The sequence below is a fragment of the Chaetodon auriga genome, chromosome 15 (assembly GCF_051107435.1).
Source record: "Chaetodon auriga isolate fChaAug3 chromosome 15, fChaAug3.hap1, whole genome shotgun sequence".
Lineage (NCBI taxonomy): Eukaryota > Metazoa > Chordata > Actinopteri > Chaetodontiformes > Chaetodontidae > Chaetodon > Chaetodon auriga.
In genome coordinates, this window is record NC_135088.1 from 17494189 (window position 1) to 17510517 (window position 16329).

The window sequence follows — 16329 nt, forward strand, 5'->3', positions numbered from 1 at the left end:
AACACAGACCTTAAAAACACACTGTAAGTATACACCTACACAGGCAACATAGAGTTGAACAGAAAGTTAATGGGCTGTATCTACTGTAGGAGATGTGGAGATGTGTGTAGGAAGGGGAGTTCGACTTTAAATCATCGACTTAAAGCGTTGGTATTTTTATTTTCCATGTTGCCACCTCGCTTGTAGCTTTGCACTATAAATATTGTCGAGCTTTTTCTGACTTCTTCAAACTCCACTAACAAAAGCCCTCTTAATAACTCCTCTACTCTATAGCCATCCCATTCTGTCATCCTCACGCGACCTTCTTCTCCCAAAACTTTTGCATTCAAGACCAGAACCAGTTTGACTTAGCAGCTGCATGACTACAATCCTACCTTCTGTCACCTTCATTGCACTTACTTGTTCGTGAACCTCTCAACATCCTTCACTTCACATTCATGGTGATCTTCCCGTCTTACATTCTACTTCGTTCTTCACTTCACATTCAACATCCGACTATTTGACATTCCCTGGTCTCGTCTGTCTACTTGCAGTATCACCGTCAAACAACTTACTGTGGCGTTCTTCAGTGTTATGATAGTAAGGACTGGGTGCTTTTTGGGAGAGAAATCTATGGAGGATTTGGCTCGCTGATGTTAAACGTAATGTGACGTTTAAGTCTTGTTGAGGGATGATTCTGTAAGTTTGCTGACTTTCTATCTGCTTTAATGCATTGGAAAGTAGAGCTGGAACAGTTGGTCCATTAAAAGAAAATTAATAGACGACTCTTTTGATTCTCAGCTAATTGTTTTTGTCATTTTTCAAGCAAGAGTGCCTCCAAAAATTGTTTGTTCCAGCTTCAGGAATGTGATGATTTGATACTGTTATCATTGTAAACTGAATATCTATTGGCTTTGGACTGTCAGTCGGACAAAATGAGACATTTAAACATGTCATGTTTGGGCTGTGGGAAACAATAATATTTGGCAGATTAATTATTGGCAGATAAATCAATAATGCGAGCAGTTATCAGTTGCAGCCCTACTGTATAAACGAAGAGAAAAATGCCAGTATGCCAGTACCCTGCATGCCAGTGTGTCTCATTTTGGCATGCAGGGTTTCCTTGCTGTCAGTCACTCACTGTTTTGCACCTCCAAGTGCTTTCCTTTTATAGAACGGACTTCCGATCAAGTTTGAAATGTGAACTGGCATGAAGAAGCTCCCAGACGGAATACACAAATATTGCACACTGTATGAGTTCTGACAGCTAAAACAAGCCTATAGCATTGTGTACTACCTGCTGTGCACTCACTTTCATATCATACAGTAGATGGTAACGCAGTTAGAAACCGTACTAGGCTGCACGAAATTCGCCTGGGAGAGGGAGCGCTGGCTTATACAGTAAAAAAAAAAAAAAAATGCACATTTGTAGGCAAAACCTGCTACAAAGAGGAAATATCCAAATTTGAACTGAATGATATTCTGCCTGGAAAAGCCCAGAAAATTAAAGACTTAATGAAAAAATGCAAAGCCCTCCAAGTAATTTCCTCCATAGACCCCCTGTCATAAATAGCGCACAGTGCCTTACATGCCTCTTTGTCTTACATTAATTATCATATCCACATGCCGCATAAAACCCTGCCAAGAATTCTCCTTACTTTACTGCAGAAATTCCTTATCAACATTCCTCAAGAATACACCTGCTAATCCTTCAGTCTAAATAACTGTCTGCATACGCTGACCTCTTTACAATTCATCACCCTGTTTCAGACTTACTCTCACCCTCAATGCAGCACATTCATACAGCCTCCGCTTCACATTCTGTAACCCTCCTTCACATGATGTTACCATTAAAATTAGACGCCATCCCGGTGCTTTTGACCTCCTGGAGATTATCTGTGATTCTTAGCGACCACATAATGAGCATTTTTACAGTTTGTCTTTCACCTCTGCCATCGTCGCTCTTCCTCACGTAGCATGGGAGGGACTTACTGCTGTCTGTGTTTGTTGGTGGTATCCATGCACCTTTGCTTTGACTGAACATTGTGTTGACATTTTTTTTCACTCAGTGTGTTATCAGAGCAGACAGCACCCTACAGCAGCCGGCGTTGACATGTCAACAAACAATACCCTGACAGCTCCCAATTATAAGCCTCCGCTAATATCGGGTTAATTTTTCTAAAATTGTATCTGATCGAGAAACCCTGTTCAAATCCAAACATTAGTTTATTGCACCTAAATAAAGTATGAAATGAATGAAGTGCCTTCTACAGGTTCAGTGTCCAGGAGTTTGCAAAGGGATCACGCTTCATGCTTTTTTTTTTTTTTTTTTTTTTTAATGATAAATGGTACACAAGACGGATGTTCCCCTAAGTATCACCTAGTCCCAGACATATCTGAGACACAATGTCGTGTCCTGTCTGAAGGACACGGTAGAGGTTACCCACGGTATCTCTATCCATTCTCCGTACGGCCACTCATTCACACACAGCACCTTACAGCGCGTCCAAACCGCAGAAGACGTCCACGCGCTGGGGTCAAAGCACAATCACATCAAGACAGTCACTCGGACAACTACGCTTTTGAGGGAGATTCTTCCAAGGTGATTTAATAAAACTAGCGAGTGGATAAGCTGCCAGACATCCTCCGAATAACAAGTGGTGCAGCTCAGAGGCTCCTCTGGCTTTGATGTTTGGCTTCAAACCTGGCTTTATGCTGACAGCAGAGCAGATGCTGAGTGAAGTACACGCTACGGCTGCTTTTTCAGGTGACTGAGTTCAGATCCACCCCGGATTTAAAACAGTGGTTCATGTGGAGCCTTTTAACGAGCTAGTGCAATATAGTAAGTGGTCACCTGGTAGACAAGAGAGGCTGGAAAGAGGGTGACGCTCACTCCCGCACTCATTCACACACTTGTTTTTTTTTTTTTTTGTTTCCTCCGCTGAGAATTATCTTCTGGCTTGTTGGTACGAATATTGCTCAGGCGTTTTGACTCCATCCACGAGAGTCTGGAGTAACTACTCCCAGTATTTAACTCTCTATTTTATGGCTCATCTTCCCAGGAAGAATAGTTGTTCTGTTTTATTTTATATGACTCTTATGCAGGCAGTGTCTCTCTCCTGAGCTTCATAAACTTTCTATTATACTCATCTTCTGGAATACTGAAATCTTCATTGTCATTTTCATAAGCATCAGGATCACCGTCATCTTATTGTTATTGTCACTGCTTGCTATTTTTTGAGCTTATGCTTTCAACACTCTCATCATCTTAATCATCTTTTGCAGGCAGAATTACCACATCTGTGTCCATTTTCATGTGGGATGTCATGAATTCAAATACTTATCACAGGAGTGACAGAAATATTCACAAAAACAGAACAAAACCAAAAAAAAAGAGGAACAGTTGCTATACGTTTAAATGTCATAAACTCCTCTTTAAATGCAGCTGTTATTTAGTCCACACACCTTCTCATTCACTCCTCTGGCTCAGCTGACCTGGCCTGACCCAGGATTCCTGCTGATATCTTTCCTCTCTGAGCTGTTTCATCTCACTTTGAGCTTTAGTTGACCTTGGTGATTAGCTTAGCTGGTCGGCAGATGGTGGGTGGAAAGCTGGCTGAGCCACACTGTCACCAACCTTAGGGCTCGAGAGGGGGCCCGTGGGTACGGATTATGATGCCGAGTCAGCGCTGGAAATGTGTGAGTGGTGAATATACACTACAGTAGGGCAGACGGGGGGGGCTCGGGGGGGGGGCTAGGCGTGTGACAAAGAAGCTTGAGCATAACAGAGGAATGAGGGAGACTGCATTAGGATGTCACGGGGGGGCAGAGAAAGACACAAACAGCAGGAGGGGGAGGTGGTAGTAGTTCTGGCTCAGGCCCTGGGTTTTCTCTCTCTGGTGACAGGTGAGGGGGGGACTCCTCTCTCAGGCCTTCTTGGCCGCTGATGGACTGCTGACCCTTTTCATCCCTCAGCATCTTGTAGCGCACTTCTGGAATGCGGTGGCCAGTGAGGGCCATTCCCTCAGCCACCCTCAGTGCATAATGGGCGACTGTGTTCCCAGTGTCACTGCTGCCCTTTGTCCCACCCTCAGTCTCCTGTGCTATGAGGCATCAGCCTTGGGAGCTTCTTTCCGTCCATTCTTTAGGGACGGCGAATCTGATGTCTTCACTGTCTTCCGAGGAGGACTCACAGGTTCACTGGCGAGCTCGTGTAGCGATGGCTCCTTATACATCGCAACTGTGTGACGGAGATAGAAGTTATGGGTTAATAATTAAGGAGCTGATAAATAGCCAACATAAACTGGTTTGTGTTAAAGTGACACAAAGGACACAAACCCTCTATAACTTTAGGCAGGAAGTGTGCAGCTCCTTTGGTCTTCTTTACCCGGTTGCCCTTCATGATCTGGCCATCACGGTTGATACCGATATACCAGGAGCGGCCAGACTGGGTCTGGCGATAGAGCATGGAGGAGTATGTAACGTAGTAGTTCTCAAACACACTCTCCTTGAACTTACACTCTGGAGTGAAGTGCTCCTGAAAAGAGACACGCAAAAGGGAAAAAGGGATGCGAAGAAAGGGGAGGGATGCATCCATATCAGCAAACAAAGCAAGAGAATGAAAATGTGCACACGTCATGAGAAAACTGTAAAGAGTCTTTGAACACGAACTCCAGTACAGGTCAGCACATACTTGAAAAATAAATACATGGACACAAGCATTGAAATACACTAATTAGGTGACTATTTCCTGAGGGAAAGGATGGATAGAATTATATCTGGACTTGTCTTCCTTTGAAAGCGTGAACATGTCACTCCTTTGGGACCGGCAAGACAAGGATGCGTACTATATGTTGAAAAATAGGATTAACATGTGTGCTAAACATAACACATTCCCAAAGGTAAAGAGAAGATGAAACACTCGCACACCAAAACAGTAACAAATCCAATCTCTACACATACACTGCATACTATACATGTAAATAACATGTAGAATTCTGACATCAAACTCAGTGAGAGCTCAGAGGCATCCTGAGTTCAGAAAACCAACTTGGCCTGCCTGGAATGAACAAGATCCTGGATCGGTCTTCGGGACATTTGCAGGTTGATGTTTCCGAACAAAATCCCGCAAAGCACAACAGTATTTTGAATGTGGATGGGTTACATATTGTTATATATTCAGATATTTTTCACTGTTTGAATAGTCATTAAACTTTAAAAAAAAGAATAGTTTATGCATCATCTTATCTTAAAAAATCTATTTTCTCTTGTTTTTAACTTCTGTGGGTGTGACGTAGTTCATTCGGTGTTCAGGAAGTAGGCCTCTCTCTCGTGTGTGTGTGTGTGTGTGTGAGGGAGAGAGTGAAGACTATCTGCATGTTACAGCCATTGTAAAGTACATGTTACAGGCAGTGAGCGAAAATAGTCACTGTAGAAGTGTCCAGATAAGCTTAAGTTGCAGCCTGATAGTGCGGTCTCTGCTGCAGAGGAAATAACGTTCCTTTCTACGAACGCAGCTGTTTTGCTACCACCACTCATCCACTGTCCAGACCACTCCGCTCCTCCGGTTAATAGCTCCACTCTCCGATAGACCTTTGTGTATGGAGCTCACCATTCATCATACATTTAAACTTCAAGCGCAACCGTAACAGGTACAGGCACAGTGGGGGTCAGGACCCCCAAAAAGGTCACAAGGTAAATCTGAGGGGTTGCAGAATGACTCATGGGATTTTTCTGAGCTTTTCTCAAATCATTGTTTTTTGTGAAATATTTAATAGTTTTACACATTTGACCCTCAAACAATTGTTCATATCACACAATCTGAAGTTTAGAGAGGACAGAAAAGAAAGCGTTAGGCAGAGCAAGGAGAGAAGTTCTCTTGGAAGTAGGGCTGCAACTAATCATTATTGATTGATCAGTACAGATTTCACTATTAATCACTTAACTGTTTGGTCTGGAAAATGTTAGAAAAATGTAGAAACAGCACAGAACAACTTCTCAAAGCCCATGTAACAATTTCAGTTTACTTGTTTTGTCTGACCAACATGGTAAAACCCACAGATAACAAGAAAACCAGCAAATAGTCACGTTCAAGGACCATATTGGCATTTTTGCTCATACTGAAATGAAACGAAATAGTGAGATGACTATTTGATTATCAAAGTCATTGCTAGTTTATTTGATTAAGGTCATCAATTAAACAATTGATAGATTTAATTGTTTCAACTCTAACTGAAAGACTTTAATTTAGTCGGCATATTGATTAAAAGGGTCTTCATCAGGGTGGAAGAAGTAAACAAAACATTTAGAGGAGAAGCTGACTGCTCGGTGGAACTGCTCAGCACTCATGGACATCTAAGACCTGTGCCAATTAGTTGTGAACAGGCACTGCTTTACTTTAAGGGGTAATTCAAATCTACTACATACCCTCAGTAGCAGATTTTTCAGACTCTAGGTTTGTCGAAACAGGAGTATAATTCATCCTCCTTCATTCCCCCAAAGTACAAATGTCCCTTTAGTATAGGCCACTCTTGTGTACTCTCAATTGTCCGTGACTGGTTGAATCTGAAGTTATTTCAGAATCAAATTAGGCAAAATCCAACAGCACAATCTTAAATGATCATGTTCCAGCAACACTTCTTCTTCCCCTGCCTCTCTGTCCTCATCATAAGGACTACTGAACCCTGCATAATGTTGGTGGTGATATTAACCAATAGCGACAGATATACATCTCTCTTAGTCTCCATCAGAGTCTTGACACGGTCCTTCTCCTGTCAGAGAGCAAAGCCAATCTGCTGGATTGATTAAGTGAGAGCAGGAGGGCAGAAATGGCTGAGTGGAGAATTTCTCTGAGACTCAGGACAACAGAAGAGGGCCAGAGGATCACAGCTTGGCATAGACAGGCTTTAATAAAGAGCCAAAAGTAGATTGAGAAGGTATAAGAGACCTCCAGTTTCACACTTATCACAGATCATCACCTTTCTCCTTCACAGGGAGGCATCATGCTTTAGCTGAGAAGGCAGTTCAGGACTTTGTGCCCTTTCTCCTGTCCTGCCACTCCACCACAGTTTATGCCTTTTTAACTTAACTTTCCACCATAAAAAAAAAAACAAAACAAGCCCCCAACTTAACTCAACAAACTCTCCCACTACCATCATCATCACATCGCAGAGCTATTTTAAGATCGTCTGACAGGTTTGATATCTTCTGCTGTGCTAACACAAAGAGGATGAGATCGATAGATGATCTGCTTCATTCATTATTAATCAGGCCAGAGAGCAAGAGGGGTGGGAAGTGCGGGAGACAGAAGGGGAAAGGTAGGAGAGACAGGAAAGAGAGGAGAAGATCACTCGGAGAGGACAGAGGGGTTGCTGAGTAATAAAGGAGATTAAGAAGAGAGAGAAGTGGAAAGACCTGCTTCTTTGCATCTCCCCCAGGACCAAAGCAGGAACAAGGACTTTATTCGCCAGCACCCTACGATCTAACGCTCGTGTCCCCCTGGAAAGAGAACCCATCACTTCAACAAGATACCCTTCAGCTCAACCTCTGAAATGACAGCAGTGATAACCCCTCTCCCAAGTCATCCTATAATTACCCTTTATAATCAGTCCCCTGAAATTAGCCTAATGATAGAACCCACACCTTCTGGATTTCATTCAAGAACTCTCCAAAGGTCTGGAGGAAAAAAAGCAGACCCAGAGAAACCCAGAGACGGGACTATGAAGTGATTTTTCATGACGTACCTGCCCCTAACTGATACAAATATGTCGCTGTAATAACCCCGATCTCTGAAACTCACCTTGAGGTAACCTCCAGACCCCCAGCAGAACTACAAAGACCGCCCATGGTGTACTGACTGAAGGTATCACTCAAACCACCAGATGTACCAGCGCAGATGAATAAGTGTTGAGGGTTGCACATTTTTAAGAGCGATGGGGGAATATTTCCATCTAAATGGTGGGTGCCTGGAGTAGGAATTAAATAAAAACCTCTTTCTTCAACCGTGACTTATTGAGAGACTTGGGTAGCTTCCCTTCCATGTGTCTCAAGCAAAAAATGAATTTAAATGAAAGCAGACGAGAAGGGTAACGTAGCGTCCGTGCTGAGAATCCCCAAGATGGGAAGAACCATTTTATGATGCAGAGCAGCAGCATTCCCCCACCCCCAACCCCCCCACCCCTCCTCATTTCTCGTATCTGATTACATCGATTCCACCTGCTTCAGGAAGCTTAACTCTCCATGCCACCATACACTGGCACTGCACTTATCACCAAATAGGGACAGTGAAGTACTAATAATACACACTCGTAGGGCAGAGTTCCCTAAATCTGACTAACGTCTTTCCCTGCATATAATTAGGACATAAGAACAGGAGTGGCAGTTATGACTAAAAAGATGAAGTGAAGCCATGAATAAAATTTAATATCTTGTTTACTTTCATTTCACCGTGCATGCACAAGCATGAAATCAGAGCTAACACCCCTGAAAATGTAGCTCTACTTCTGGAATTCAAAACACGTTTTAGCATATCTGACGTGCAGCTATTTGCAGTCCCCTATTTAGACAGCAGGGGTCACAGTGTCATACAGGCTTCCTGCATTTATTGACTGTCCCACCAAGCTCCCAGTGTAATCTATGGGAAGCTGCAAAATCTGCCCAGCTGCAGTAATCCCACCATATTTCCACAGTGCTGCATTACAGCTGTAGCGACCCACTCATATGACAATGTGAAAGCTCATTCACAGCAATCCTCTGTCACATACGCACAGACACATGCACGTAATCTGTGTGTGTCTATGCAACACAGAACGCCACCGCAAGGGCATGCTGCTGATGTTGTTGTCGAAGCCAGATGTAGATGCACTGTGACACGCCACGTTACGTAAGTCAATAGGGCAGAGACGTGCTTATTAAGAGGGGGTTTACAGAGGATGAGACTGGCAGTTAATACCGTCTAGCAGCGCACATGTATGGCCTGCCTCTAATGTTTTATGATAGCTCAGGGAGGCATGATGCTCGCATGACAAGAGCAGAGTGGGGTAGTAATGTGCAGTGTTGACTGACAGCTGGAAGGCCCCTGTCAATATAATGTATCAGAGAGCGGTAGCTGACATTGCCTCTTTGACCCTCAATCACAGAGGTGATGCGCTGTCTGCTGCCTTTATCTGAAATCCCGATGCTTTTAATTTTCTAGGGCACAAAAAGTGGTGGTTGATTGTGTATCATCATCACGGCCAGAGGACTGCGCTCTAATATATCCCCGAGGCAATTTTTGGAGAGAGAGCACTGTTGCAAGGTATATCATGAGTCAATCAGAAAGAATAGGTTTTGCCTCCCCTAAGTGCTCTTAATTGGCTGCCTGGCAAGGCGTCTGTCTTTGTTATTGCATTTCCTCACTTCATCTCTTTTCTCTTGCTCGGGCCAATTATTTTCTTTGGTACTTTTTTCTAATGTCCACATTTTATCCTGTCCTGCGATAAAAGTGATGCTATCTTGCTGCTGGCGTTGTCCTGCATCTCAATGCAATCCTCCCATGAAAAGAATAGAAAGGACACAGCGTTTCATCAATAGGTCTCACGCTTTCTCTTCCTTTATCCCTCTGCTGTGTCTTTCTGTCTGTCTCTCTCTTTCTCTATTACACACAAGCATCACAGGCCTAAAGCGATCACAAACAATTGTATTTACTGTGCTGTTGTCCTTTGAGTATTTGTTTAATGCACTAAAAGCCCATATACACTGTGTGATTGTGTGCTGTCCCAGCTGTGAGACACATCCACAACAGTCGATTTAGAGCTTTGGCAGGGTATGGAGTAGCCAGCCAGTGGCAAAAAAAATGCCAGCTAGTGGGGTCCAGGGACATTTTAAACTCTAAATTTACAGTGTGAGGCTGAGGCATAGGCTATATTACCTCATATAATATAGACCTGTTGTTTTGCCAATGCTTTAGTGTGTGCGTTTGCAATGCACGTCAGAGCTGTACAGTTCTATATATGTATATATATCTTGCGTGTGTTATGAAAAAAATCAGTCTGTTCAATGAATGAAATTGCCTCATTAACACCTGTGTGATACAGCTTTGCAATGTGTGTGTCTGAAACGGTGCTAAAATGCTCGTCTGGAGGGAGAGTGCTTTCAATTTAAATGGCATTTTAAAACGAAATCGTATTGTAGCTGCTTGTTTGTGTGAGGTGAGGCTTCGTGTGCTTGTTTGAGTGTGGTGAATCAATGGCACGTCGTCGTATATATGCTTAAAAATCTGGTCCCCGACTGCAGAGAGTCCATGCATCCAGTGCCAATTCTCACAATTCTTAGGGAATGGCGGCCTGGTGGTGAGGAAGGAGGTCGATGATGTTTGTGTGCTCTATGGTTTTCATACCAGATGACTTTATCTTATGTAGATAACAAAAACCAAAATATTCTTTTTTCTTACTGCATTTAAATTGCTGCCATAATGTAGTTTTGTTCAAATTTTTTTGGAATAAGTAAAGACTTCATAAAAAATGACATCAGTACAACACACACTAAAATTAAAAGATGAAGTAAGTTTAACAATTCTGTTTGTCATTACATTTTTAGTGAATAATTCACATTTTGATAATTTACATTTTAAATCACACATTATGTTCAGTTTTTCCAGTCTATCATTTGGTTTGTCCAGATTGTGCAGACATATTATAATAAAACAAATGACTCTGCATCTTTACATAAGAGAGATGAACAATACAAATTTACTGCTAAACTCGTATATAATAAACAGTAAATGTATAAGAATGATTGATGATGATTGATAAATATCATTTTTAGCATCTGTATTCCAAAAATGTTCATGTTTTTTTTCTTTATCTGGCATAGACATTAATCTTAACTTAAACTTAAAATAAGGATAACTTACTCTGATAAATCAAATTCAACATATTTGTCACATTAAAATATTGTAAAATAACTTCACAGCTGTGAAATATTATTCCCTGTTGCTTGCTTTTCGCATTTCTTTAGTTTGAACATCCAAAAGCTGCACAAAAGTCTGGCATTTCCTCCTATTTGAACAGGTCAGAACCTGCTGCAATATGGCGGTGGCTTAGACGCGTCACAAGCCGGATGTATCAACCAAAAGAGTAAAGATCATTCATTGATTAATAGCTAATAACAGGTTTGAACCCAGGCTGGGGCAGGGCCCCGCCTGTGTGGAGTTTTGCATGTTCTCCCTGTGCTTGTGTGGGTTTCCTCTGAGGGCTCCATTTTCCCCCACCATCAAAACATTAGGTCAATTCTCCTGTCAGTGTCCTTGACCAAGGCACAGGCTTAGAGCTGGAGTTGGGCAGTGCACGCTGGCTGCCTATTGGTCCTCAGGGATGGTTTAAATGCAGTGAACACATTTCATTATGTGGCATTGAGTATGATTGTTTGTGACAATAAAGAATCTTCTAATAGAGATAGCAGAGCCAACAGCCAGCAGAGCTCACAGCTAACGGAGCTAAACGGACAGCAGGGCTCAGAGTTTCTGTGCAGAGGAACATGAAGTGAACTGCAGTTTAACGTGACCTCACGACAAGTTGACAGTTAATCAATGTATCGAAGTATTTCAGGTGACTGCAGTTTGCAGGTGAAAGTACTTAGTTTGGAGTTAGCATTTCGGACATAACAGTGTTAACATTTTGCCAATCTTCTGTCAGAGATGAAAATGTCCACTTCTGGTTGTACAGCAGTGTAACAGACATCTTTGGCTGAGCACAGACACCACCTGCAGAGAGCACTTTAACCAGACGGCAGTCAAGTTTAAGTTTGGCCTGCCATCGACTTACTCGCAGAATTCATGTTAATTAGGGACGGCTGAAATCACCTGCCGCCGGCCATGCTTGTCATTCTAACCGGTGAAAGTGACAAACAGCACCGGTTAAACTTGAGAAGCTGCTACTTGAATGTTTGTACACTGTTCTGTGCTGATAAGAAAGAGGGAGGAGAGATAAAAGATTCTCTAACATCTGAGTTCACTCATCTGTGCGTTTCACCATCCTCTCTGCCTGAACTCACAGTCACTCACTGGTGCACCCAAATGATTTTTTAAATCACACACTCTTAATTTCCACTTAGATTATGCGGTGAAATGCTGGCGCTGTAGAGCTGGCTGTGGTAAAGGAGAGCAGCACTGCAACACAAGCCGGCTGAGGTGAACAAACACAATACAGGACAGTAAAGAAGGGATCAGAATTTGATCTGCTTCATTTTGGCCAATCCTGTGAAATATGCCCGGATCAGGATTTCTAATTCTGCGCGTTCACTGACCAATCTGACATGGCTCAAAGTTGATATTTTACAGTCTGACACAACAAAGATTTCAGTCGTGTGTCGGGACCTTCAAAATGTAAAATGTGCACAAACACCTGCAAATATTTAAAATAAGAGGCAAAGCCCACGTCTAAATCTTGACTGGCACAAAACTGTTTATGTGAAAACTTGCCTGTCAACAGTCATGTCAGCCTCCTTCAACACAAGCCATTTTCTCTCTCTCTCTCTGTCTATGAGGAGTTTTCCAGAGCACATAGATTATAAAATGGGGCACGAATGAGCCAAGCTCTATTTTTATATCAGAATCAGCCATTTCCTGTTGTCACCTACAGGAAGTGAGGCTACAGGAAGATTTATGTCTGAGACGAGGCAGCGGTGGACTTCCTCAGTTTGTTATAGAGCCTGGTCCCACAGTCTGACCACTGCGGGGCATAGAGAGAGGGATGCAAGAAAAAGTTGTTCAGGAGAAAAAAAAACATCAGCAAGCGGCAGAAGAGGTACTACATGCAAGAAGATGAGAAAATAGCTGTGAAGGAAGCGACTCGTCACTGTCAGTCACCTCGGCTCTTCTGAGAATGACAATGAGCTGAGACGGAGCTTCTTTATTGTAAATGAAAACATTTCTCGTCGATGTCATGCGCTCTTGTGGCATGATTTTAAATGTGAAAGCAAATATGGACATGCTCTTAGAGCACAACGACATGTCTAAAGGGCCGTATCACGCCACCTGCACTCCCTCCTACACCAGCAAATTAGTACATCAGACACACTACAGAGAATAACATGAGGGTCATAAAATCAGACATGCATGATATTACACAAGAAGACAGCTGCTCTATTGCACAGCGCCTATATCAACCCATTCCTGTAGCTATATGTGTGTGTGTGTGTGCGTGTGGGAGAGATGGAGGAAATTCTCTGGGAGAGGTCTGTGGGATGCAGTGCAGCTATTGACTGGTGCTGAGGAAATCCCTTCTCAAGGCACCAAAGTCTACTGCATGCTAATCAGGGGCTCAGAAGATAATAGGAGATGGCATATTTGCCATAATTCAAGATTTAACTCTCACATGGACAGATGATGCTCTCTCCTTTATGCCTCATATGCATAAAACCACTTTCACATAGAATTTGTACAGCAACCAGCTCACACTGAGGTCACTGGCATTTCTTTTTGCTTAACTGTCCAGTAAACTGTGCAGAATCAATTTTTTATTATACAATATATATTATGCAGTATGCATATACTATGTACTATATATAGTGTATAGTACTACTGCTGCTACTACTGCTACAAGCAAGTATGCTTACTGAGCCGTTATCTTGCATACAAGTGGACTGATAGCAATAGCAGCCACAATAAGGTGTAATAGTTAGTTTTAGGGTTGCAAAATAGCAGGAATATTCAAGGTTGAAACTACATGGGAATTAACAGGAATTTATGGAAATGAACAGGACATAAAGGGAATAAAATGGAAATGCAGTGGTTATTGGCTCAGTTTGTTCTTCCCATGTCACATGCAGATGGAAACAAACCTTTTACCATATCATAATTGTACAACCTTCTAATAGAAATGAAAGAAATGAACAATTTAGTTGAGCTGAGGTTGAATTAAGCCAATTGACTCATTTAACACTGTATTGAACTTTTATTGAGGGGGAAAAAACCTTCTTTATGAACCTCTCCAAAAAAGACTTCTGGCCTGCATATCCTCTCCAGGGACTTCCTCCCTGTTAGACGCTGATGCCTCATGGCTTGTGTCAGGCTCAAAGAGCCTCATATTTGCCCAGACAACCTCTGCCTTTGTCTGCCTGTTGAGTGTTCCTAAACTGGAACCAGTTGTGCTCAAAGGCAGATGATGTTGGTGGACCTGGATCATGATGGAGGCAACAGGGGAAAGTGCCTCAGATCCACAAAGCCCCTTCACCAGGTGGCCACAGAGATATGTTGGCATAACAGCCATATTGCATCTCATACGATTTTATATCGAAATTGTTCAAGACAGTGTTTTAGCAGTATTGTCATGATGATGATGCTTATTAACATGCTAAAGCCATTTTCCAAGCCCTGTCTAAAGCCTGAAGAGCTGTCCATGATGCTGATCAAACTGCACACTGCAACTGTAGCTGTCCGGTGAGAGCACGTGTTCTCATCAGGATTCCCACTCACGGCTCAGTTTGATGAAGACAATCCCTGCTGCTACTTCAGCAGCCTGTCTCTCCATCTGAAGTCGTAGATTCAGTCTAGTAGTAAGTTTACTGAATACACAGAATTTGCACTGAATGGAGCCCTTATGGCAAATTGGTTGATACCCTGTGACACTTAATTAGACATTAATTGAAATGATACTTAAGCACTAATGAAGAGCTCTGTGGCACTGACTTCATGAGACAAAACAAGTTGTGATTGTAACACTCTGTCATGGGTGTTGCACTTCAAAGCGATCCCCAGCTCTCTTTTCATCCTCCGGCTGCTGCGACATTTCTGTTTCCTACCTTTGTAATATACTAGATTGGAAAGCCACCTGGACCTGTTTTAGCGTGTGTTAATGTAATAAATTCAGACCATTATTGGTTTTTTTTTACGTGCCACTGATTACAGAGTTTTATGACTCAGTTATTCACAATCATAGCCATTATGTCAACAACATGCTCGCAAGCATTCAGTCTTGACCAGCCTAAAAGTACCTGGCACCCTAATGACATCTGGAATCTGTATTGAAAGTGTGTGAAACTGGACAAAAGGAGGGAAAGACTTGAAAGCTATGGGGCTGCTAAAGGTACAAAATACTAATCTTAAAACAAAAACAAAACAAAATCAGAATAACGTGCATACTTTCTACATTCCCACCCGCCATGGACCCAAAATCTGTCAGCGAGACAGATAGAGACCCCAGATTCTCCCACAGTAGTTTGACACCCACGCTGTTTCCCTCCCTCCCCCCCCGTCTTTCCAGAACTAATTGGAATACTCGTGCAGGTAGTGAAACAGGTTGTCATGCTATCTTTAACTCCCCACCTGTCTCTGTCTCACTTTACTCTCTCAGACATTCATACACACACAGCTACCACACACACTCGCATTTTTCTATTAGTATGTTAGTGACTAACTATGGCGCTGCTTATGCTAAAGCAAGGATTTTTCTCTTGACTATTTTGTTTGAGTAGAGAATTTATTGCCATTTATTATGCAGACACAGGTACAGTTTTAATAAACTCAGCACCGTTTTTCTATACACTGACTTCTAATTGTTGATTGTATCCTGTTTTGTCTTCTTCATATGTAATTATCACTTATTGTTATTACATCATAGGTTTTGGCCTTGGTTCCCTACATTTTTTCCGCAAGGCCTCAATAAATTTGTGTTTCTCAAAGGCTGAAGTGGCCTCCCCCTGAAAATGGCATAATTCCAGGCCTGTTACTGGATTATAATTAATGATGCATTCATGTGTTCATCACTTTAATGTTACAGATGGTAAAGGTGGGGCTAATTTTAATGACTTTATGTAATGCTGGGTAGCTTAATCTGTGATAATACATCAATTTATGAGTTGATTTTTATTATACATGAATAAACTGAATCTGCAAAGTGACTAGTAATACTAAAGCCTGCAAAATTTAGTGGAGGAGAAGTATAAAGTAGCAGAAAATGGAAATGCTCAAGTAAAGTACTACTACCTGAAAATTATACAGTCCTTTAGTACATGTACATTTTCAGTGGTGTAACTGGGATTATGGGCATGTTTGTCATCACAGAAATACATCATAAGATTGTGGTGTTTTTGCAGCTTCATCAGAGCTGCTCCAGTCTGCTAATGCGTTCCTCTGTGCCTGTCTATGGCACAGTAGCCTTCAGTGTTGATAGGCTATAACTTGTGACGTGTAACCAATCAGACAGTGTTGTCTGAGAGACATTGAGACCACAGAGGGATGACTACAGACAGAGAGAGGCTGTTGCGTCAGAGCCAAAGTAGCACATTTTTAAATTCATTTATCAGCAATCAGATAAGAAAGCGCAGATTCCAATAACTGGAAGAATGCTGCATATCAGATCCAATAATCGATCG

The 16329-nt window shown here is 42.2% G+C and overlaps 1 protein-coding gene across 1 annotated transcript in view; it reads right to left on the reverse strand.

Annotated features, from left to right (window-relative positions):
* Positions 1-2914: 2914 nt before the first annotated feature.
* Positions 2915-16329, reverse strand: part of fgf11b (fibroblast growth factor 11b) — a 31302-nt gene continuing 17887 nt past the window's right edge. The window contains exons 4-5 of the mRNA XM_076750615.1: positions 4318-4516; positions 2915-4219 (exon numbers count right to left, since the gene is read on the reverse strand). Coding sequence (XP_076606730.1) covers positions 4083-4219; positions 4318-4516 — 336 coding nt within the window. The 3' untranslated portion in view covers positions 2915-4082. The remainder of the gene's footprint in view (positions 4220-4317; positions 4517-16329) is intronic.